The sequence below is a fragment of the Ailuropoda melanoleuca genome, chromosome 8 (assembly GCF_002007445.2).
Source record: "Ailuropoda melanoleuca isolate Jingjing chromosome 8, ASM200744v2, whole genome shotgun sequence".
NCBI lineage: Eukaryota > Metazoa > Chordata > Mammalia > Carnivora > Ursidae > Ailuropoda > Ailuropoda melanoleuca.
In genome coordinates, this window is record NC_048225.1 from 4,698,302 (window position 1) to 4,724,888 (window position 26,587).

The following is a 26,587-nucleotide window of genomic DNA, read 5'->3' on the forward strand; positions in this document are numbered from 1 at the left end:
CCAAAGAAGGAAGCCTCCTGCCCTGCGGAACCCTCAGAAGGCTCAGGAGTTGGCAGCAAGTAGTTACAGAAGTAGATGAAGGTGTAGCAAAGAGCAAATGGCATGGATGAAAGTCTTTGAACAAAGCAATAAACACTAGCAATAAACAATAAACAGTGAAGCCACTGCAGATAATGACCTCACTGCCAAACCGCTCATCTGGGATACCGAAAAAATGGACCTATGGTGTCTGACTATAACGTAAGCTCAAACACATCTGTCAAACTGATAAGAATAACTTTGGGGCGCCTAGGTGGCTCAGTTTTTGGGCGTCTGCCTTCGGCTCAGATCATGATCCCGGCGTTATGGGGTCGAGCCCCACATCGGGCTCCTCCATTGGGAGCCTGCTTCTTCCTCTCCCACTCCCCATGCTTGTGTTCCCTCTCTCGCTGGCTGTCTCTCTCTGTCGGATAAATAAATAAAATCTTTAAAAAAAAAAACTGATAAGAATAACTTTAAGGGGGACCTAAGTTTCACTATATATATTTAATGAAACTAAAAATTTGGCTCTTATTTAGTCAAAATCTGTGATTATTCCCACATGCTGTGCTGAAACTTATCTTTGCATTTTCTACTAAATAAAATCTAAAATTAAAATGAAATGTTACTAGAGGATGGAGATAAAAATCACTGAGAAGAAGTGGCTCTTTCATTTGTAAACAGTATTTTTTCCTAAGTCAAGTAATTTTTGTTATATATTCCCTAGAAGGGGCAAATAACCATAAGGATATTCAACAGGAATAATTAATTTGAAAATTTTTTAAAGATATTTTATTTTTAAGTAATCTCTATACTCAATGTGGGGCTTGAACTGAAAGCCCCAAGATCAAGAGTCACACACTCCACTGACTGAGCCAACCAGGTGCCCCAATTTGAATTTTTGTACATATTTGAAAATAAGAACAAAAGTCCCCAAAGCCACATTTCTTTAAATAAGCTAGAATCAGATACTTTATTTGCTCACTATCTTATAGTAATTTATAACTTATAAGAATTTCTTCTTTTATCACAAGAGCCATAATGCTATTATTTATATTAAATAACTTGGCTTTTACTCACTCAATTTTCCATAATGCATATAGCTCACAAAATCCACTAAATTATAATGTAATGTGCACGAGAATATACCATGCCTTTGGGCAGAATTAAAGATTTTATCTCTACATTTTTCATAACACCTGGATTATCTTATATTCATGTACTCAATATCTACTAAACTGAATAAATTTCTTCTTTATCCACCTCAATGTTTTCCATCAAGTAGCTTAATTTCTTACAGAAATATAAAACACACAGACTAGATTCCTGTATTACTTAAAATCTTTTTGGCACTGTATTTTGCTCTAAGTTAAATCAGTTTTGCATGTATAAATTGTTTAAAGACATTCCAGAAAAATCTCAAAATAATCCTGAAAACAAAATTTGCATACACTTTAAATTATTTACTGCGCTGGCATCCACTACTAGAAAAAAATTTTTTTGCACATCAAATGTATTTGCCCACATTCTTGCCCATACTCAGCCACAGCTGCATTTAAAGAATCTGTCCTTTACCTTTCACAGCATAAAGATTACAAGGAGTAAGAGACTGAATTTCATAATATGCAGTCAGAATATCTCCTCTTTCAGCATCTTTGTCACCATGATTCAAAGACAATACAGTCTCTTCTGAAGTCTTACAGTTTTCACATTTTCTAACTAGGGGTCCCTCTAACCCCTATTCAATTGTCAAGTATTAGAAAAACAAGAGTTTTCTTTCTTTTCTTTTTTGGTCATTATGAGGTCTTGAAATAATTCAGGAGCAATTTCACCCACGTTGTGTCTTTCAGTTTCTTACAGAATCACACACACACACACACACACACACACTCCTTAAATTCAAAAGCTGGGCCAGGTCACAAAGGGAAAAGTATGGAAATAAAGGCTGATAGCAAAATCACAGAACAGAGGCCAACTCCATTACAGGAAACTATGGCAACTGCTGGATATGAACCTCTGACTTCCAAAATTTATATTTGTTATCTGAAAATATCTTTCCTTTTGGCTATAATCGATTAGCTTACTGTGTTACATTCATATTTTTAAGAAAAAATAATTATTACTGTGTCACAGTTTATTTAGCACACAAAAACGTTCAGTTGTACACCTGAAACTAATTATATTATAATTATAAAATTATAATTACATTTCAATAAAATTTTTTTTTACAAAAGCTTTCAAAACATGGAGTACATAAGGGAAGTAAGATAAAAAGGTAGTGAGCGGTGAAAACCCCATGATCCACAGGTATACACAACTAGGGAAATGTGTGCACATGTGTAAGTTCAGAAAGTAAAATCACTGGACGAAAGTGTAAGAAACCCGCTGGAATTTATAACAACAGCTTGCATAGACCGGTCATGAGCATTACTAGGGCGAGCGTGATCATGCTGACCTGAATTTCCTCCCAGACGTCTTCATCCAATAAGGTCGCTGCTCTGTGGTGCTGCAAAGGGACTATCAGGCAGTGTCCCTCGGTAAGAGAGCGGAAGTTGGGTAAACATAAATAAACCTATGGGGGAAAAATTGCAAAGTGAAATGTTATTATATTTACTCTCCACTGTAACAAATGAGCCATGGGAAACACGGCTAATGTTTAATAAGGTTTACTTGTTTATAAGCAATATATTTTATTTTAATGTTTTTAAAGATATCTGATATTTTTCTAAAATTTTTAAAGGCCATGAAGATAGATTTTAATAAACTGGAAATTTACAGCCCAAGTCTCAATTTTAACTGTTATACGTATATCAGAGATTGAGCTTCCCCAAGGGCAAAATGAATGACACTTTATCCTTATTCTGAGGAAGCTTTTTGCTTCTTGAAACAACACAATTTTTGGCAAGAATGAAACAAATACATGGCTTCGTAATGATAGAGAAGTCTAACTGGTGCCTAATCATCAGGCAGTCCTCCTCTCATTGGCTGTGCAAAGAGAATTAACCCAACTAAGACAGAAAGGAAATGTGCTCTGTAGGGCTTTACTGTTCTGGTTAAGTTCTATCTATTTAAATACATGTATTACCTACAAATTGGTGTTATTTTTTCACTGTACACAAACTGTCTTTAAAAAAAAGGTCAGTTAGTATATATGTAGTGAGCAGTGTTCATGAGGAACGTAAGTTATATTCTGCAAAGGGGCTTGATCTTATTTTCTATTATTTTTTTTTGTTAGGTTTTGGCTAGAAATATTTTGTATGGCAGACAATATTATTTAACAAAATAATGCAAAATTTTAAAGCTTTGCTGAGAGGACAAAGTAGCAGTGGATACGGAAATTTACCTAAATTTATAGTAAAATCATAACCATATTCAAAATTAAAAACAACATCAGTACTGATGCATTAACTGTAACAAATTACATCTTGAAAATTGCTTACTACTGTTAGATGTTAACAAGAGAAGAAATTGGACACGGTGTACATGGAACTCTGTACTGCCTTAATTTTTCTGTAAATCTAAAACTGTTCTAAAAAACATAGCCTACTTTAAAAAAAGGTAAAGCACAGTGTTAAGACAAGCAGATAGATAACTTTTATTTTTAAAAAAGAAGGGAGAAGGAAGGGACAGCTGATGATCAGAAGTTATTTCTAACTCTGTGACTCTAATTAAGAGTACTAATACAGCTTCATTAATATATTTGCATTGAAGACATTAATTTTAAATATTAGAAATTTAGGGTGAGGGAGAATTACTGAATTGCTTTGAAATACTATTTATTGTTTCAACTTAATGGCAAAGTAATTCCTTAGAAACTCAAAATCATATATGATTAACTTAGGTAATAACTAAAAGGAATAATTTGTTACTGTTTATTCAGATGAATTAAATGACTGTTAGTCAGATATTGTAGGACATGGAAGAAATTCCTTCTAATCAATATTTCAAATATTTCTACATTAAAATATTCCGAGACAAAAGGCAGAACGTCAATGGTAGTTTTTAGAGCAAAGACAGCATAAAGTACAGATGGAGAAAGGAGAGGCTCAAGTGGTTTTTTTAAATGAAACCAAAGTAGAAAGACGAGTCCACGAGGGAACAAACAGATGAGCCAACTCTTGGGAAGTTATAGGCAAAGAGAAGGATTTAATACCATTAGAAAAGACTGCCTGGAAAGTGTGGGTTACCGCAGAGGAGAACCACCAAGGAGAATGGGGCAAGGCAGGTCGTAAGAAACAGAAAATGTGCGTTCACTGGCCAGCCGTCTGCTTTCATGAGAGAACTGATGCAGCCCACACAGCAGGAAGCCAATGGCAGGTCCACACACTCAGCATCTCTGTGCCTCCCTGGACGCAGCCTGTCTCCAGAACCGGGGACACGAAGAACTCCCTGGAAAAACTCCAAACTTCTCAAGTACAGGAGGAAACGTTTAAGTGTTACTTTATATGTGATCTGTTCTTACACTTTTAAAAGGTGGAGATCAGACTGAAGAGGAATGAAATATTTATAATGTCATAATTACAAAAATTTTACTGTCTACGTAAAGGTCTGGGATATAATTCAGACAAATTAATATAAGTAACAGGTTCTGGTGGGTTTTTTTTCGTTGAATAAATTTTAAATGGAATTTTTACATTTACCCCCCCCCTTTTTTTTTTTTAAGAGATAGACACAGCCAGCGAGAGAGGGAACACAAGCAGGGGGAGTGGGAGAGGAAGAAGCAGGCTCACAGCAGAGAAGCCCGATGTGGGGCTCGATCCTGTAACACTGGGATCACGCCCTGAGCTGAAGGCAGACGCTTAACGACTGCACCACCCAGGCGCCCCTACATTTACCCTTTTGATAAAGTTTGGAAGGAAAGAAAGAGGAAGGATAAGGAAATAAATTGAAGAAACCAAAACAGAAACTGATAAGTTGACAGTCTTAACAACCTACAAATATTAAAGACTAGAGTCGGAATGGAAAAGACAATGCCAGTTCTTTGGATACATAGGGTGTATCTCGTGTGTACGTGAGAAACAAACAAATCAATAAATACACGCGTATGTACAGTACCTGATCTATCGGGTCCTGAACTAGCACTCATTCGTTCAACTTCCTTTCCCACTCCACTCCACTCCAGCTACACTGGCCTCTCCGCCCCAGGGATACCAAGCATATTCTCTCCTCATGGCTCTTCACTCACGGATGCCCCTTCCTGAAACAGGAGTCATTCCTATCTTCATGTTGCTTGCTCCTTCTATCTTTCATAGCTTTACTAAGATACCTCCTCAAAGGGGCCTTCTAGACCACCGTCTCAAAAAACCCCACATTTTATCCCATTTCCCTGCTTTATTAGCTTTAGGACAACACTTTCTTCAATTAGGACGGCTACTACTTTATTCTCTGCCCTAATTTACTACGACACAAGCTCCACAAGCGCATCGAGTCTACTTTTCCCCAGTAACAAACGAGGGTCTGTATATATCAGGTACACAGTCATCGCTTACTCAGAAGACTTAAGTCACCAAATATTTATCGAAATAAGTGACTACGTGGGGCGCCTGGGTGGCACAGCAGTTAAGCGTCTGCCTCCGGCTCAGGGCGTGATCCCGGCGTTACGGGATCGAGCCCCACGTCAGGCTCCTCTACTATGAGCCTGCTTCTTCCTNCGCATCGAGTCTACTTTTCCCCAGTAACAAACGAGGGTCTGTATATATCAGGTACACAGTCATCGCTTACTCAGAAGACTTAAGTCACCAAATATTTATCGAAATAAGTGACTACAACACGTGGTCTTGCTTTATAATGGGATGTATGTTTGGTAAACAACGGGATACACGCTTAGTGTACAATGAGGACTTAGACTTTCTTTGTCCTCATGGAACTTACAGACTATGAGGAGAGGGACTCAATAAGCGAGTAAAATACAGAAAAATTTTCCAATTTTGAGATATTCTATGAAGAACAAATAGGTTCTATGAGAAAGTAAGGTAAGAAGCAGAAACCACTTTAGACTGAATATTTCTGAAGTGATTTTAACACTAAGAATCAAGTGCTGACCGTGAAAATAAGGCCACACAGCTGGTCAACGGCAGAGGCAGAACCTGAGTCCAGGTGGGCCGGCTCCACAGTTCAGAGCCTTAAGCATTACCCAATGCTGCTTCTCTGAAGAGCAGAATCACACAAAATGGGAGCTTCATGTCACCTAAATATTTATACTCACTCTAAAGAAGATTCTAAGAACCACGGGAAGTTAGAAAAGGAAAATATTTGAAACACAGAATAAGAGAAGAAGACAGACTAGAATCCTGTAAGAGTCTCAAGAAAGAGGCAAATCTGCACAAAGCACGACATCACTTCCTCAGGCAATAAATGTTCTACTCTTACCTTAACACCTATGGCAACAATCAGGTGCTTGGGAAACTGAGAGCTGTCAAAACAATACAGACATGTTTCCATTTGTGCAGCAAGACTCTGGTGCTCGGCAATCGCTTTCCTCCTCTGGTTCTCTTCCTCTTCACCAGAACGTTCTCTCTCAGCTGCTTTGGAGACAAACATGTCATCTAGAGTGTAATAGTCTCCATCTGTTTTTCCCATAAACTGAAAAACCAAAATAACAGTAGTGGGGAGAAGGCAGTGGTTAACATTTTATTGTACTGTAGCTCTGAAGTCCTACTTTTAAGTTCTACGGTAAAACTTTCAAATTTTAAAAAAGAAGGAGAAAAACATGATTAAAAATTTCAGCTTGATTTTCAAGGTCAATCAGCATCATCGATATCATCACCATCATCACATCACAGCTCCAGTTCACCAAGCATCTACCATGTACAATTTTATGCAATGTGACTGCTTTAGACTCTGCGAGAATGAGACCATTATCGTTTCCATTTAATAGATGAGGAAATTGAACTACGGAGAGGTTAAGAACTACTTTCATTTCAAAATCTGCATATGCTCCATACAGAACATAAACATTTTTCAACTCTATCTCCAGGCGGCTTCTCCACACCTCCCCAAACATTAACTGTAGCCAGGGTGATGCTTTTAAAACACAAAATTTATTTTCTTATTTTATTCATGTCCTCAAAGTACTCCACATTGTGAACAGGATCAAGTTCAGACTCTGGTTTGCCTACTAAATCACAGACACAGACAAGCCTAATAGTTAAAAGTTGGGACTCTCTTGTCAGAATGACCTGTCTTAGCCTGGGGCAAGTTATTTAATCTCTCTGTGCTCCCTGCGGGCGCTTTACTTCCTCATTTCACGACGGTCGTAACAATACTACCTCCCGAACAGGTTATCTTGCCTAATCCTCACAACACATGCCTGACACACAGGAAGGACTCACACGCTTCACGCACACGGCTCTCTGACCAATTCGGCCCCCGACTGTGCCAGTCTACTCCCACTCCGTTCTCAATCTGAGGCTTCGACTTGGTTGTTGCCTCCAAAGAAGAACTCTCCTGGATCTTCCAAGATCCTCTGGTTCAGTACTCCTGCCAGTTTCATGATGACCACACTATATCATAACTGCTCATTAACTGTGTTTTTCTCCCATTAGACTAAGTTCTAAGTTCTATTTAGTCTGTTAAGTACCAAAAGAGAACTCTCTTTTGTATCATCAAATGCAAAGCAATAGCAAGATGCTTGGATTTTATCAGACACTTAAAAAGATTTGAGAAGAGCTAGAATGGCTGTATTTATGTCAGAGAAAGTAGAATTGAAAGCAAAGAATATTATGAAGGAGATAAAAGGTCATTTCTCAAAGATGAAAGAGTCACACCATCAAGAGAACGTAACAATATTGAAATTTATACACCTAATTACTGAGTTTCAAAATAAAGGAAGCAAAAACTTGATAGAACTGCAGAAGCAATACACAAATCCACAAATGTAGTCAGAGATTTAAATATCCCTCTCTCAATAACTGATACAACAAGGAGAAAATCAACAGGCATATTGAAGACCTGAACAAAACTATGAACCAATTTAACCCAACATTCACAGAAAGTCTTTCCAGCAACAGCAGAATACACATTCTTCTCAGATGCAGAGAGAACATTTACCAAGAGATAACATTCGTGGTCATAACACAAGTCCTAATAAATTTAAAAGGATTCAGGTAACATAAAGTATGTACATGGAACACAATGGAATTAAATTAGAAATACCAGCAGAAACGCATTTGGAAAACTGCCAAGTATTTGGAAATTAAATAGCCCAGTTCCAAATAACCCATGTATCTATCAAATAAATAAGTAAATAAGAAAATCAGAAAGTGTTCTGAAGTGCAATAAAGAGGCGGAATCTGTGGTACGTTGATAAAGTAGCACTTGGAGGGACAATTACAGCATCAACACCTATTATCAGAAAACAAGAAAGGCCTCAAATCAATAACATCAACAGCCACCTTAAGAAAGCAAAAAGAAGAAAAAAAAGAAAGAAAAGAATAGAAAATAAGATAGAATGTAAACAGAAGATTTCTAAAATGTCATTATTGATAGAACCAGGTAAAAATTAGAAGCCAGAGACTAATTATTAGCACTAAGGGGCCTCTAAGAGCACATTAGCTTTCTTGTCTATACTAGAATTTATTTTTTATCTTCTACTTTTTCTCTACATTAATCCTTGCATATATCTCTCTTCCAGGTTTGTTTATTTATGTGAACAGCCCTGATTTACAATTATTTTAACTTCAGACCTTTATCTCAATTACAACACATTATATTTTGAAAAATATCAGAACTAGTCACTAATTATCTTCATAGAGTGACCAGCCATGTACTAGGTACTAACAGAAAAACCTTAAGTACTCTCTCACCCAAACATCCCTACAACATAGCAACTGTCATCCTCACTTGTAAGATTTTAAAAGGCTTAAGAGAGACTAAAAACTTCATCAAAATCACACAGCTATTAAGAGACAGAAGCAGGAATCCGACAAAGGTTAACTGACTGTAAAAATGAAGAGTGTATGACATACAGTAAGCCTCTCTCACTTAAGAAATCCATCTTTAGGGGCGCCTGGGTGGCACAGCGGTTAAGCGTCTGCCTTTGGCTCAGGGCGTGGTCCCGGCGTTGTGGGATCGAGCCCCACATCAGGCTCCTCCGCTAGGAGCCTGCTTCTTCCTCTCCCACTCCCCCTGCTTGTGTTCCCTCTCTCGCTGGCTGTCTCTGTCTCTGTTGAATAAATACATTAAAAAACCTTTAAAAAAAAAAAAAAAAAAGAAATCCATCTTTGAAAGACAGAAAGAGTATATTTTAAATATAGTCTATGAAGCAGCATAGAGAATTAGAAGAAACCTTAAATTTCACCTGGAATAAATACCCCCAACTGAGTGAAGGTACTCATCGGAGGGAACTCAGACATCCAGCAGGCACTCCTCTTCGCTGAAGTGTATTAGTGGGAGCAGAGTACACACTTCCTTCCACACATACCCGTGTCACATATGACATACTGCCATGAAAACACTGTTATTAAAAACCAGCTCGTGAGTGACCAGGGGATACATTCAATTCAAATTAAATCCTTTGTATATGGAAGACAGTACTTCTGTTCTTTAAATCTATGCTCCATGGATGTTGCCAGATTTCTCTGATTTCTTCATAGTTCTGAATTAAATAGAGTACAGTCTTGTCTCTTACATCTGCGTAATTCTTCAACACAATACAAAACTGATTCTTCAACACAACTACAATTCCGTCCTCCAATGCCCTCTATTTGAACTTTTCCCCATTATGTTTTACTTGGGCTTTGATCCAAAACGCTTTTAATTTATTAATCATGTACACATCTTCTGTGACCTTCATGCCACCATCTTCCCATATTTGACAAGAAAAAGTTTTTTAATAGACAGAATGTTAACAGAAAGTGAAGAACTGAGTCTACAAAGTAGAAAAGCAAAATACTTGCTGGCAGGAAGGAGGTGAAGAAAGAAAACAAGGTATGAAAATAAGACTCTTCATCATTTAGAGAGCCCTAAAGAAAGCTGACAGGATGGTACAAGCTCGAGCTCATACGTCATATTTTAAAACTCTGAGAATCTCTTTTTCAAACAAATCAGAAAAATGTGGTAAAACAGTTACCACATTAAAAAACATCAAAGAAAGGAGGGAAGATCACCAAAAGTGATCTACAGATTAAACACAAAGCCTATAGAAATCCCAATAATGTTTTCTGCAGAAACAGAAAAATCCATCTTAAAATTCATATGGGATGCATCTCAAGGGACTACAAAGAGACAAAATAATCCTGAAAACGGACAAAGGTAGAGGCCTCACACTTCCTGATTTTAAAACTTACTGCAAAGCTACAGTAACCAAAACAGTGTAACAGACCAGTGGAACAGAAGAGAGAGCCTAGAAATAAGCCCTCTCATATATGGTCAAAATATTCTCAACAAGGGTGCCAATACCACTGAAAGGGGAAATGGCAGTCTCTTAAACAGATGGTGTTGAGAAAACTGGATATTCACATGAAAAAAAAAAAGTTGGACCCTTAATTTATACCATATATAAAAATTAACTCAAAACAGGTCACAGACCTAAACTTAAGAACTAAAACTCAAAAACTCTTGGAAAAAAATCATAGAGGAAAAGCTTCCTGACAAACAAAAAATAGATAAGCTGGACTATATCAAATTTATAAAAACTTTGGTGCACCAAGGGACATTGTCAACAGAGTGAAAAGGCAGCCCACAGAACAGGAGGAAATATTTGCAAATCGTATATCCAAAATATATATACAAAAGAACTCTTACAATTCAACAAGAGCAAAAAAAGAGAAAAACCAAAACCAAGCAACCTGATCCAAAACTAGGCAAAGGTTCTGAGCAGACATTTCCCCAAGGAAGGTACACAAATGGCCAATCAGCACAGGGAAATGCACATCAAAACTACAACGAAGTTACCACTTGAGGCTCTTGAGATGGTGGGAATTCAAGAGTCAGACAGACACTAACAGGTGGACAAGGATGGGGAGAAATCAGAACCTTCATACTCTGTTGGTGAAATGTGAGATGGTATAGTTTCTTTGGGAAACAGTCTGGTAGTTGCTCAAACAAATATAAACTAATAAATAAACAATTAAGCATATGGATTACCATATGACCAGATAATTTCACTTCCAGGTATATACTTAAGAGAAATGAAAACATGTCTAACAAACTTTACAGAAATCTTTAAAGCAGCATTATTCGTAACAGCCAAAAGACGGACACAATGCGAAGCCCATCGACTGATGAACAGATCGACAACGTAAAATCTGTCCAGTAAGTATCAGGAGGCTACAAACCAGAAACGAAGCGCTCACACCTGCTACAACAGGAACTGTAAAAATGCGACATGGAAGACACCAGTCACAGAAAATCACGATCCTATACATGAAATATCCAGACCCGGGAAATCTGCAGACACAGAAAACAGATCTGTGGCTGTTCAGGGTGGGGACGGAAGGGAGCTGAAAGGTTAGCGGGTGACAGCGGAAGGTTACAGGGTTCCCTCGTGAGGTGAGGGATAAAAATGTTCTAAAATCGACTGTGGCGACAGTTACACGTCTGTAAATATGCTAAAAACCACTGAATTGTACACTTTAAATGGGTGAATTATATGCCACATGAATCATATCTCAAGAAAGCTGTTAAATAAAAAATTACCGTTACCCAAAGAGAAGGAAATCTGGAAACCCTTGGAATGTCCTGCCTGTGAAGAGTGGCTTTGTTGACCTGGGAGCCCTGGGTCACACGAGATAGTGCTAACAGTGTGATTTATGGTGCAGGCCGGGGCCATAAAGCATCAGCTCCACCTCAGGAGTGACTGGAAACTAAGGTCATCCTCACAGCCAATGAACCACGTCTACAGGACCAAACCCCAACAAAAACCCTGCATGCTAAGGCTCAGGTGAGCTTCCCTGCTGGCATCTCTCACACATCACTGCTGGGAGAAGTCAGCGCTGTCCACCACTCACTGGGAGAGGACAAATGGAAGCATCACGCTTGCAACCTCCCGGAATCAGCTCCATGCGCCTCTTCCCCTGGCTGACTTTACATCTGTATTCCTTCACAGTAATAAGCCTTACTGTGAGTACAAAAGCTTTTGGTGAATTCTGTTACCAAACCAAAGGGCGGCCTTGGGGATCCCTGAACCTGCAGCTAGAAGTGCAGGAAGTCCTGGGGAGTCTAACACTGTGGAGACAATAAAAACCAAATGCAACATACAAACACTGGTCAGATCCTAGATCTCAAACAAACCTATAAAGATTTAAATAGAGATTATACATTCACATTTTCAAAGTAAACATACGGTTCTGCATGGTACCCAGGCCCCAGCCAAAAGTGCACAGGTGCAGGACCTGGGCTCCACACTGGGATGGCTCAGAAGGACAGCGGTGGAAGGAAACCTCTCAGTAAGAAGGATGCTGAGCAGTGCCTGTGGTTGTTCGCTCTGGACGGAAGGAGAGGCGGCCAGAGCTACAGGTCTAAACTGATTCGTGAACTAGGGCTAATCGTTTGGTTGGATGGTCAGGGACCCGGACAGAACACAACCAGAGAATTAGCAGCTAGGAGGTCTGGTGAGAAATATGTGGACGGATCTCTCCAAACTGATACAGAGCACAAAGACATCTGTGGCGTTGGTAAACACATTTATGTCACTAGACCTGCTACCTTTGTCTAAATGAGGTTATGAACAGGGTGGCCAGGAGGGGACAGAAATTATGTGGGGGCTCAGCAACATGACCTTCCACGTACCAAAGCTGATCTGGCTGTAGCCACAGCTGGATACCCACCCTGCCAACAACAGAGATCACACTGAGCCCCTGATACGGCAGCATCCTTACGAGGATCAGCCACTATCTGGTGACAGGCTGGGCACACTGGACTGCTTCCATCACGGAAGGGGACCCACCTTGTTCTCACTGGAATAGACACGTACTCTGGATACGGATGGATTTCCTTCCTTGCATGTAATACTTTTGCCAAAACTACCATCTCTGGATTTATATCATCAAGGTATCACACACATTCCTCTGACCAAGAAAGCAATTTCACAGCAAATACACCGTGGCCATGGGTCCATGCCCATTGAATTCACAGGTCCAGGGCCACTACACTCATCACGCAATGATGATCACCAGGCAATGGTCCAGCCATATTTAATTCATCACGTTCCCCAACATCCTGAGGCAGCTAGCCGACCAGCACAGTAAACTGGCCTTTTCTAGACTTAATGAGAAATGCTGGGTGGTACCTGCTGGGGCTAGGGCAATGTCCTCCAAAATGAACCATGTGCTCTAAATCAACACCCAAACTGTAATGCTCTCTCTCCCCTTGGCAGGATTCACAGGTCTAGGAATCTAGGGGAAAATAGGAGTGACCCAACTCACTACTGTTTGATACACTAGCAAAACTTACGCTGCCCATCCCTGTGACTCTAGGCCCTATTGGTATACAGGTTTTAGTTCCAAAGGGAGGAATACTTCTACCAAGGGGCGCAACCATGACTCACTGCACTTGGAACAGACACTGCCACCTGGCTCCTCTGGCTCCTCTGTCCACTAAACCAGAAGGCAAAGAAGGGAGTCCCTACACTGGCTGGAGTGACTGATTCTGACTAAGGGCAGACTGGGTTGGTACTACATAACAGAGGCAAGGGGACGTGTAATTTGAATATAGGAGATCTTTTAGGGCACCTCTTAGTATCTCATAGCCTAGGATTAAAGTCAATGATAAAGTACAACAACTCAAATTAAGGCAGGACCACTCATAAATGAAGGTTTGGGTCCACACTACCACGCAAGGACCCATGAGCAGCTAAGGTACTGCTGCGGCAAAAGGAATACGGAATGGGAAGCGCAGGAAAGCGCTTATAAACGCTCGCTCAAACCACATGACCAGTATCTCTTTGCTGCTTTGATAAGAATATGTATGTGAATATACATTTAACTATTAACCAGAATTTTTTCTTCTCTTTCCCTCTCTCATCTCTTTACCATCTACCATAAATGTTAGAAGTAGCTTTGTATTCTCCCTGGGGGAAGGGTTAGCATGTTTTTGACTGTAAGTGGGACAGTTGTATCATGCTAGACAGAAGCATGACTTCTTTGTTATTTTCTTTATTTGGAGATTAAATACAGTTTAGGGAGCCGTGCCAAGGTATAAAGACACGGGTTATGGTTACTGCCAACCTGACTGCTCTGACAGACATTTACCAGACTTCCCTTTTCTGTGTGTTTCTGCTTAGGGTGGACGAAGGGAGAAATTCTTACAGGCAACTTGAAACAGACATGAACTAACTACCATTTCAGAGTCTACCCTGTCCACTTACCTGCTCACTCACCTCCTACACAGCACAGCAGCTGGGTCTGCAACTGCTCCCCATCCCCTCCACCCGCTTTCGACTTCTCTGAGCTCTGGGTCAGACGTAGGTGTTGAGCTCCCAGCCTGGCCTACAGGACAGCCACACTACCAAGGCCACAGGCAACAAGAATGGACATGTGTTTCCTGTCCACCCTCGAGAGCTCAATTCCAGCGTGTTCTTGCTCCACCTCTCCTTACCCTCCTTTTCCCTTCCCAAGTGCCTGCCTCTGGACTTAAAGATGCAAACACACAGCCATAATGACCGCTTACCTGGCTCCCATAATTGCATAGGTTCAAATTCCTGTAAGAAGCCTGTGTCTGTGTGTCTTTTATTAGTTCTGTTTCTCTGACTGAAAAGTGACTGATACAGATTTAACCTTCTATAAAGAGCAGTAACAAGCTGCTTTTGTTCAGAGGCTCTGCTTGTACATTTTTTCAAAAATATTCCAAGAATAATATTATTTTTTGAATATCATTAACCACTGTTTAAAAACAGTACATAACAGTATATGAAATTCAGACCTGTCAAATGTCAATTATATAATATGGTCATTGAAAGTTAATGTAATAATAAAATAAAACTACTCCTTTTCTGCTCCAGTCCACTATCTCTAATGACCAAATCCAACAGTATTATTTTAGTATGGTCCAATCTGAATGTAATCAACCATCTTCCTCCTCTGGTCCTATCCCCTGGCTGCCATGTTATAGAAAAGTCATTACATTTTGCAATTGGCTCCACTATGAACTCATCAGCTGAACTGGCTCGTCAGCACAATTGTTAAAACCTCCCATTTTCTACCATGACTATTTCAGAAGATTACCATCAAGCCTTGGACACACCATCAATTTTCCTCTCACTCTCAGAAGATGACCTCAAAAATCAGACAAGAACTTGCTCATCTTCCTACCACCAAACCTACAAACTCTCCAAGCAAATGCCTGGCTCGTACTTCTTCCCTCCTGCTAAACTGGGAGGGCACATGTGTCTCCACGTAAACCGGCTCTGCCATCCATGCACTGGAACCCAACCCCATTTCATACACTCCAGATACAGCGGGCTCTGCAGTCTGCTTAACTACGGCACTCCTGACTTCTTCCTCTTCTCCCTCGTCATTAGTCTAGTCTTTCTCTTTCCCTTGCCAACAACCCTTCCAAATCGGAATATAAGTATTTGAGCATGCCAAAGCTGCTTCTATTTTAAACACCTTCCACCAGAGTCAAAGCTAAACCTCTTGAATGAATTGTCAAGGGAAGAAAAGAAAGATTTTTAGGAGAGAGTGACTGATGGTTGACAATAATGTGAGTGATGTCATATTATGACTGATGTTTAGAATACAACCATTAATAAAAAACTGGGAGAATAAGTTTTTCTGAACAGCTAAATTTCCAATCAGTTAAGGGTTTTCCATTTAAGTATAAAAACATTTCTTACTGCACTCATTTTGAAAGGAAATTTCCCAAAGAGTATTATAAACTTTCCTGCCTTTTAAAACATAATATACGGAACTTAATTTAATCTTTCCCTGATAATACAGGAAATTATTGGGACAGTTAATATAATGTATCATAATTCACAAACGCCCTCTAGAGGGCTGCTTGCTTCTAGGCTAGCTACATCAAGACTTCCATGATTTTTTAGTTATTTCCATTTTTCCATCTCATTCTTTGCTCTCTATATTAAGCTAACTGTCAGTTCTAATTGCCATACACATTTCTTCTTATGGTAGTTTCCTCACTTCTAATTTGCTGCTTTTATTATACTTCTGGTCTAAAACTGGATAACCAAGTACATTAAAATTATACGTAACACAAAAGTGGGACTCCAGAGACACCTTCTCTAGGTAATCAATAAATGGTTGTTAAATTTAGAATAAAAACATAAGAGCTAGCCTACAGTCTACAAACATCTGATTAGCATCAAGAGAAGAGACATAAAATGCTTTTTAAAAACCAATGACAAATCATAGAAAAAAAAGGATTCATATGCTTGTCTCGTATTCTCTGGTAAATGACATGCCAGCTAGAAAAAGTTTTCTGAATCCTGTTTTTTCTACTACCAATTACCATTCATACACTGCATTATTAGGGATCTAAAATAGTCACAATAATTTGTTACAAGAAGAAAATAAGGATCCCAATTCTACACATTTTCAAAATAAATTTAAGGTCATTTAAACCCAAAAGACTAACAAGGAATTATTTTTCAAAGTAAAACTAAACCGATTGGTAAAGACAAAAAACAACAAATGATGCATTAAGAAATACAACACAGGGCGCCTGGGTGGCTCAGTCAGTTAAGCATCCAAGTTCAGCTCAGGTCATGATCTTGGGGTCCTGGGATTGGGGATCAGCAGGGAGTTGGCTTGAGAGTCTCTCCCTCTCCCTCTGCCCCTCCCCCGGCTCATGCTTGCACTCTCTCTCTCTCTTTCTCTCTCTCTCTCTCGCGCGCGCGCGCGCGCAAATAAAAGAATAAATTTTTTAAAAAAGACAACATAACTGAATGTGATTTCGGCCTTCACCTTATACATTCATTCATCCTATGTGAAGGATACCTACCTCTTCCACAATTAAAACCGTCATAGTTCATAACAAACCAATGTTATTATCACCTAGTTTATTGAAAAGAACACTAATCTTCAAGTCTTAACTTTAAAAAATACTAGAAGTACCCTCATGTTTCAGTTAGTCATGTAACTGTCATGTACATAAACAACAAAGTCAACACTTTTAATGCACTGCCTACTACTGATGGAATCATTAAGTTTCAGTCTCAGTTGAGAAAAACCTCAAATGAAATACATCCTATTACAGCAACTAAGCTGACAAACTCTATTTCTAAAAACTGCTCTCCTGTGAAATCACGTACCACTGCAACACTAGAGTCAGCAGCTATATGGATAGGCAGAATGGATCGTGATTTATCTAACAAAGCCTCTTTAAAAAAAAAAAAGAACAAGACTAGAAAAACCAATGGAATTCCATTACACCACACTAAAATCTTATGAAGTAAAACAACAAATCATTCAATCCCAGATGATTTAAGTCCTTATCTTGATTTCTGACTTGTCTTTGTTCCTTAATTCTGAGAATTAAAGCTAACTTACTAGAGATTGAAGCTTTTGTGGGGCGAGAATGAGTCACTCTTTCGTAAGTGATTGTTCTCTTGGAGGAAGAAACTAAACATACACACAAATTATCAGGCCCTAAGGAAAGAGAAGAAATCATTCGTGCTGTTGGGAAAACCTCATCTTCATTACTAAAAATTAAAGTAGGTATTTCTGATGCCATAAGAAGCATTAGAGATGTGAGCAAACAATAACCAAAACCCAGCACAGTTTTTAATTCCACATTCTCTTACTAGCTAATAAAAATAAACTCTAATATTAGCTTTGACAACAACTGGCAGCATTTTTCACTAAAATATTTCCATGTCTATAAAGTCAGGGAAAATTTTAATTAATCCTTGTCATCCTTCTTTTGCTAGATAATTTAATATTAAACTACTGAGAAGCACAGGAAATGTGCTTTGTTTCATTTTCGTCTGTGAAACACCTTTAAGAAAACTATTCAACAAGGTTTATTCCTTTTACTTTTTTTTTTTTAACAATATCCACACTGCATAATTTTAGGTTTACTTTTCCAGTGTTTCCACCTACAGCTCTATCGGGCCATGCACATAATGCCAGAAGGTATAAACATCCTGATCCCTCCCTTAAAGTCTTTGTTGGAAGAGGAACAATGGTAGGAATTACTGGCAGAACTCAAGATTATTCGCTAATATGGCACAGGCTTATGTGTAATTCTAGGTATTTGATATTCAAATTCGTGCATGGATTACAGACATGTTTATTTTTTTAGAAGATGCCACTAAAACTTTGCTAATTTTATTCAGTCAACTTAATATATTCTCATCATACTATCTTTTAAGCATTTGAGCTTCCAAAAATATCATCTCTATTTTTGAAATTTAAAAACATATATATTTAATTCTTGATCCTGTGCACTACGAATCAGCCACACATTCCAGGAAACCTGTCCCAGCATTTGACTAACCTGGTGACCACAGCTCTTTCTCTGATAAAACCTAAACAACAATTTCTCTGTGGCTCAGTGTTGGGCCCACTACGAAATGTTTTCAAACGTGGTCTCTACCAAAACAAAGTGGAGAAGGTTGACAATAAAAAGGACAGCAATGATACGACATGAAAGACTGTGCTTGTTTTTAAAATAATATTGTTGCGAAATCAAAACAATAGGCATTAATGAGAACAGAAAATATATGAATTTTCTATGCAATTTAGGATAGTGGTGAAAAAGATTTTTGCACTTAATTTCAAGCCTCAAGATGTGATTCTAGACAATAAATATTTATTAGATGCTATTATCATGTACTAAAAATTATAATAGGATACAAAAGCAAGCAAAAGCAAACATGATCCAAATAATATGGAATAATATGGGAAAGACATTAACCAAAGGAATGTCCAATAAAAAAGTCAAATGAGAGCTGTGACAACAATCTGAGATCCCACCAGAGGGGCTGACACAATCACAGAGGTGAAAAAGGTTTCCCTGAAAGAATAATGAATATGTACGAACAGGACGAGTCAACGGGACAGAAGGGGGAAAGGCAGCAAAGCAGAGCACAGGCAGCGGGGGCCGAGAGCGCATGGCAGGAGGAGGCACAGCCCCTGGAGGAACCGGATGAAAGTCCGCAACGGCTGAGACAGAGGAAGCACAGCGAGACAGCAAGACTCGAGATGCAGCAGGAGAGGCAGAGACCAGACCATTCAAGGTCTTGCTGGACCCCATTAAACAATCTAACAGCAACCAAAAGCCATCTGAAATGTTTCTACATCGAGGCCAGAGGATCAGACATACACTTTGGGGAAAAAAAAAAATCACCGCGGCATCCGTGAGGTAGATTAAGAAAGAAATGGAAGAAGATTAGAAGGAACGCCCGCAATCCACTTACGAGGCTATTTCCATAGACCGAGTACGAAATGATCACAGCAATGATCTCTACTGCAGAGAAGCAGACTCATGAGGACTGAGGAGAAAACAAGGCCGGTAACAGATCTGATGTGGAAAGGGAGGGAGGGAGAGGCGAGACAGCAGTACTACGGACTGATAGAGGGGGAAAATGAATTGGGTTCAGGAAAGGGCTATGTGATCATAAGCAAGCTACGGAGTATCTCTGGACCATCAGTTTTGGTTTAACTCCCCTCTAAGGGGTTAATGATGTCAGTGCCGTCAGGTAATTCCAAGCAGCACTGAATGCAAAGGGCCTAACACAGAGCAGGTCCTCACAACACAGTGGTTACTGTTATTCTCCCAGATTCTCCCAGAGCAGGGTTCTCAACTGGGGGCAACCTTCCCCCTAGGGGACCCTTGCCAATGTCTGGAGACATTTTTGGTGCCATCTAGTGGGCGGAGGGCAGAGACGCCACTCCACATCCCACAATACGCAGACAGTCTCCCACAGTGGAGTTAGCCAAGCCAAAATGTCAACAGTGACAGCAAGGCCCAGAGGGATCACGATTACATCACTGCAGCAAGGGAAGTTCTTCTGGATTCATTAATGGTAACCCCTGACCACATGAATCGGGAGTTAAATGGGATTATTACTGAGATTCTGTTTAATCAAGAAAATAGCTTCCTAACATAAGAACTAGGAAGATCAGTAGGGGAAGAAAGGGATAAAGAAAGGGGGGGTAATCAGAAGGGGGAATGAAACATGAGAGACTACGGACTATGAGAAACAAACTGAGGGCCTCAGAGGGGAGGGGGGTGGGGGAATGGGACAGACCGGTGATGGGTAGTAAGGAGGGCACGTATTACATGGTGCACTGGGTGTTATCCGCAACTAATGAAGCATCGAACTTTACATCGGAAACCGGGGATGTACTGTATGGTGACTAACAATATAATAAAAAAAAATTAAAAAAAAAAAGAAAGAAAATAGCTTCCAGGTTCAAGCCTAGAAACTGAAGATGTTAGGAAATTAATAAATGAAATACTAAGTGTATAAAAATGTTAACTGTTTTCTAACCATGAAAAGTAATTTGCTTTGCCATTTTGATGTTTTAGAAAAAAAAAACTAAAACTAGAAAAAACAGCGTCTTACAAAAAATGATACTCAGAAAAACTCCATGATAACCGAAAACTAAAAGCTTTTTTTAGCATCATTATGTAAAAACAATGGTTTGCAACAAATCTATTTAATTAGTATTGAACTAGGACACAGATTATCAACAAGAAAAATAGACTGCGGTCTAATTCTTACAAGGTATTTCAAGTTTTATGACAAATTGTAATCAAAATTTTGATCAAAACTGTGAAACTATCCTTCAAACTCCAAGCCCTCAGATTCACTGGAAAAAGATAAATTAACTGGTGAAATATAAATTTCATACAATTTTAGACTCAATTTTTCTTTTGAAAGAAAAATGGATAAAGTACTGAACCAGTAGACCCAATGACCAACAATTTAAACTTAACAGGTCAAAACCGGGGAGCAATGTCATCAGGTGTCATAAAATCTCACCATGGTCAAGAACCAGGACCTGACCACATGAGATACCATGTCACACCCACTGGGATGGCTGCTACTGAAGAACAAAAAAACAGAAAATAAAAATTGGTGAGAATGTGGAGAAATTGGGGCCCTTGTGCGCGGCTGCTGGGAACATAGATTGGTGCGGCCGCCGTGGGCAACGGCTCAGTGGTTCCTCAGAAAGTCCAATGCAGAGTTAACATGTGGCCCAGCAGCTCCACGTCCAGACACGTCCCCGGCAGAACTGAACGCAGGAGCTCAAAAGATACTTGTACACATGTCATGGCAGCATTACTACAAGAGCCAAAAAGGGGAAACAACCCAGATATGCACCAATAGATGAATAGATTTCTTTTTTTTTTTCATTTTTTTAAAGATTTTATTTATTATCTATGTGAGAGAATGAGAGAGCACAAGCAGGGAGAGGGGCAGAGAGAGAGGGGAAGAAGCAGACTCCCCCCGATTCGGGGACTGATTCCAGGACCCCGGGATCATGACCTGAGCTGAAGGCTGACGCTTCACTGACTGAGCCACCCAGGCCCCTGGAAGAGATTTCTTTTTTAAAGTGGTCTATACATAGAATGGAATTCTATTCCAGCCTTAACAAGGAATGGAATTCTGATACAAGCTACAACATGGACAAACCTTTAAAACACTATGCTAAGCGGAGTAAGCCAGACACAAAAGGAGAAGAGTGCATGATTCCAGTTATATGAGGCACCTAGAACAGGCACACTGACAGAGGTTACCAGGGGCTGATGGAGATACAGGGGTGAGAAAGGGAGTTAGTCTCAAGGGTATAGGACTTCTGCTTTGGGATGATGGAGAAGTTCTGGAAATGGATGGTGGTGATGTGTGTGCAACAGTGTGAACGTATTTAAAGTCACTGAACCGTACACTGGAAAACGGTTACAGTGTTAAACTTTGTGTTATGTATGTTTTACTACTCAAAAAAGAAATGGGACTTGAACTAAAGAAAGCTGAATAAATTTTCTGGTGTTCCCACCCCTAAGAGATGCTCAGAAAACAAAACAGAATAGAACAATTTTGTTAAGCAGCATGGACTGGACACAAGCCTACATCTTTTAGAAAAATGCACAAACTACATACATCAAAATTTATTCAGTTACATATCAAAACAAAATAGCACTTCTATCATTTCACGATGCCCAAATTCCAAATTTTCTGTAGAGGATGTTCTAGGACAATACCCACCATTTCACACTCACGGATTAGCTTGTGCAAAGCTACTTTCGCCCCGTATGGATGAAAGTCTAAGAGGATGGGAGCAGCTACCACCAGCACCGACACAACAGGTCCTACAACGACGAGGCGGCGATTTGGACCTTCCTCACCTTCTTCTGGTCATACCGAGAGCTCAAGATTCACTTTTACTATTATAGTTTACCGAACATTTTTTAAAAAGGATTTTAAGTTCTACTGTATATTATGGAAATATGTACTTTATATTTTAAAGACCACTTCCATCCAAAAATGCATCAAGCCTGCAATGTCACAAATTCAGAAAAAAATAAAATTATCAATAGAAACACAAGCATCTTCTATTAGACAATAAAATCATTTTGTTTTCTTACAGTATAAGGTAAAACCCTAAATCATGAGTCTTTCTCTCTGTTCTCAGTCTTCTCATGTACCTTCTATTTCCCCCCCGCCTCCAAGTCCATTTTTAATACACTATCAGGACAAAAAGGATAAAATTACTGCCCACGGCACTAACAAAATTAATGAGGAAAGATGTACAGAGATCTCATGAAGATGTGCCTAAGTTTATGTTGCCAAGGAAACACTGACGTCTTAGATTTTAAATGGAAAAGTTTATATTTAAAGAATGTTCGAGTCAATAGGATGTATTTTAAGAAAGAGCAAAGCACACACCACTTATTCACAAATGCCAATAAATGACACATGGAAACTGTACAAAGACAATTAAATTTAGGCAACAACCAACAACTGTCCCTTAACTGGAGTCATTTGAAAGGCCGTACTGTCTCATGAAAAAAAGCCGGACTGGCCGCTGGACACTGCGACTTCCGGTGCTAGCATCTGCAACTCCCCTGCAAAATCGGACAAGTCACTAAGGCCTGCAGCAGCAATTCAATTCTCTTAACTTCCTAGGTTCCTCTTCAGTAAAATGTGAAAGGATGAGCAAGATTAGGAAAGTCCCTCCCCGGAACCACATATCCTTTAGTTCTATGATTTTGAAGGAAGAAACTTCCAAAAAGGAAGTTACTATGTACCTACTGTCTTCTAATACACGATAATACACTTCCACCCATACACTAAGATATGTACATACAGTGTAACAGGTACACATACCCTTTGTCAGGATTTGTGATTGTTCCTTTTTTTCATTAATTATGTAGTAAATATTCAGGAAAAAAATACAGAAAGCATTAAAAAAAGAAAAACCCGAACAACCATAAATGCCCTATCCAAACACAAAAACATAATCAAGTTTATATATGGCTTAAGATACCTTTCTTAATCTGGTTATTAGAAAGAGATACTCCTAAAGATCTAATGGTAAAATACAAAAGAAAAGCGAACATAATCTGAATTTCAGAATCATAAAAGAAGGATGGACAGTAAACAATAGATATGCAATAGGGTAGGACTGAATACTGACCAGAGGTAGTATCAAAACCGCTGTCCAACCTGAAATACTCTGTCTTCCCTATTTAGGTTTGACACCCTGGTATTTCTTTCAAAAGACTTTCCACTTGTCTTTCACAGTAACTTACACATCTATAATTACTGAATTCATTTCTCGTTAATTATTTATTGAATGCTTCTATGAGCTCTTTAAAGGCAAGGATCATCTCTTCCTAACGTGCAGTGCATCCCCAGAACACCTCACACAATGAATGCCATCAATTTCTATTTGTAGATGAATAAACAAACAGGATCTTGACCTATACCAACCACTCCTGAAGGGTTAATTCTCCCAGGGCCTTTCAAGATCCGTTTTCAGGATAACTACTAAGTATGGGAAGTATGCAAATTCAAAGACAGTTGCCATAAAAATATGTATCATTTAGAGATCCTAGGCCAGTGACTGACAAACCATGGCCCACAAGCCAAATCAGGCCAGCCACTTGTTTTTGCAAATAAAGTTTTGTTGGAATAGAGCCTATCATTCATTTCTGTATCACCTACAGCTGCTTCCTGTGCTGGGACAGCAAAGCCAGGAGCTGCAATAGAAAGCTGAAAATATTTACTAGTGGTCCCATACAGAAACTCTTAGTTTCCTTGATCGTTTGTGTTTCTATTCTCTATTTCATTTATTTCTGCTCTGTTATCTCCTTCCTTTCTTTTAGTTCCTTGAGGTGTAAAAGCTAAGTTGTTTATTTCTGATCTTTATTTTTTCTAATTGTAGATGTTTAGCACGATAAACTACCTTCTTAGTACTGTTTTTGCTGCATCCCATAAGCTGTGGTATGTTCTGTTTAGACTGTCACTTGTTTCAACGTATTTTTTTATTTCCCTCTTGATTTCGCTTTGACCCATGTGTTGCTCAGGAGTGCAATGGTTCATTTTCACATATTTGTGAATTTTCTAGTTTTCCTCTTCTTACTGATTTCTAGTTCCATACCACTGTGGTCTCAAAAGGTATTTGGCATGATTTCCGTATTTTTCAATTTGGTAAGATGAAATTTTTTTTCTTTAGTATGCAATCTTACCAATTTTATTTTATGTTTTTTAATTTTTTTTATTATATTATGTTAGTCACCATACAGTACATCCCTGGTTTCTGATGTAAAGTTCGATAATTCATTAGTTGCGTATAACACCCAGTGCACCATGTAACACGTGCCCTCCTTACTACCCATCACCAGCCTATCCCATTCCCCCCTCCCCTCTGAAGCCCTCAGTTTGTTTCTCATAGTCCATAGTCTCTCATGCTTCATTCCCCCTTCTGATTACCCCCCCTTTCTTTATCCCTTTCTTCCCCTACCGATCTTCCTAGTTCTTATGTTCCATAGATGAGAGAAATCATATGATAATTCTTTTTCTGCTTGACTTATTTCGCTCAGCATTATCTCCTCCAGTGCCGTCCATGTTGCAGCAAATGTTGAGAATTTGTTCCTTCTGATAGCTGAGTAATATTCCATTGTATATATGGACCACAACTTCTTAATCCAGTCATCTGTTGAAGGGCATCTCGGTTCCTTCCACGATTTAGCTATTGTGGACAATGCTGCTATGAACATTGGGGTGCATATGGCCCTTCTCTTCACTACATCTGTATCTTTGGGGTAAATACCCAGTAGTGCAATTGCTGGGTCATAGGGTAGCTCAATTTTTAACTTTTTAAGGGACCTCCACACTGTTTTCCAGAGTGGCTGTACCAACTTGCATTCCCACCAACAATGTAGGAGGGATCCCCTTTCTCCACATCCTCTCCAACAATTGTTGTTTCTTGCCTTGTCTATCTTTGCCATTCTAACTGGCGTAAGGTGGTATCTTAGTGTGGTTTTGATTTGAATTTCCCTGATGGCTAATGATTTTGAACATTTTTTCATGTGTCTGTTAGCCTGGAAATACCAGCTCACAGTGTGCCCATCCCCATTCCCCCTTGCAGGGGACAAGAGACTCTACCCAAACAGGGTTGCCTGAGAATCGGCGCGGCAGGCCCCTCCCTCAGAAGGCAGGCTGAAAAATCAAGAAGCCCACATCCCTTAGATCCCTATAAAACAAGGTAAGACGAAATTTTAAGACTGAACAACAGATGCTCTACCCCAGAAAGTGTTCCACACGTGCTTGAGAAGAACACGTATTCTGCTGCTGCTGAATGAAAGGTTCTGTATATGCCATCAGTTAGGTCCGTTTAGTCTAAAGTGTACTTCAAGTCCAATAAGTTTCCTTATTGATTTTTTTGTCTGGATGATCTGTTCACTGATAAAAGTGAGGTACTGAAAGGAATCCTCTAGTATCAGTGTACTGCTGTCTATCACTCTCTTCAGATGTGTTTTATTTCCTTGACATATTCAGGTGCTCTGATGTTGGGTGCATATATATTTACAATTATTATTTCCTCTTGATGAGTTGACTGCTTTATCATTATATAATGACAGCTTTTTATTTCAAGTCTATTTTGTCTGACGTAAGTATAGCTACCCCTGCTTCCTTCAGTTCCCATTTGCACAGAATATTTTTTCCCATACCTTCACTTTGAACCTATCTGTGTTGTGAGTCTCTCAGAGGAAGCATATCACTGGGTCTGGTTCCTTCTCCATTCAGCCACTCTATGCCTTCCTATGTGAGCATTTAAACCATTACATTTATAGTAGTTGTTGATGGATAAGAGCTTAGTATGATCATCTTGTGAATGGGTGTTGGCTGTTTGGCAGTCCCTTTTTCCTTTCTTCTGCTCTTGTTGTCTTCCTTTGTAAATGGATGATTTTCCACAGTGGCATACTTTGGTTCCCTTCATCTTTTCCAGTACAGGCTTCGGTTCATAGTTACTCTAAGGCTTACTGGAAACATCTTATAGGTATAAGTCCATTTTAAACTGATAACAACTTCTATCTCAAAGAAAAACTCTACCCTTTTATTCCCCCAACCCCCGCAATTTATGTTTTTGATGTCACACTTTACTTTTTTTTTTTTAAAGATTTTATTTATTTATTCGACAGAGATAGAGACAGCCAG

General features: G+C 39.2%; 1 protein-coding gene across 3 annotated transcripts in view; it reads right to left on the reverse strand.

Moving 5' to 3' along the window:
* Positions 1–26,587, reverse strand: part of CWF19L2 (CWF19 like cell cycle control factor 2) — a 128,032-nt gene that overhangs the window by 14,892 nt on the left and 86,553 nt on the right. For all 3 annotated transcript variants that reach the window (XM_011236959.3, XM_019809682.2, XM_002928982.4), the window contains exons 13-14: positions 6,388–6,600; positions 2,474–2,590 (exon numbers count right to left, since the gene is read on the reverse strand). In XM_011236959.3, coding sequence (XP_011235261.2) covers positions 2,474–2,590; positions 6,388–6,600 — 330 coding nt within the window. The remainder of the gene's footprint in view (positions 1–2,473; positions 2,591–6,387; positions 6,601–26,587) is intronic.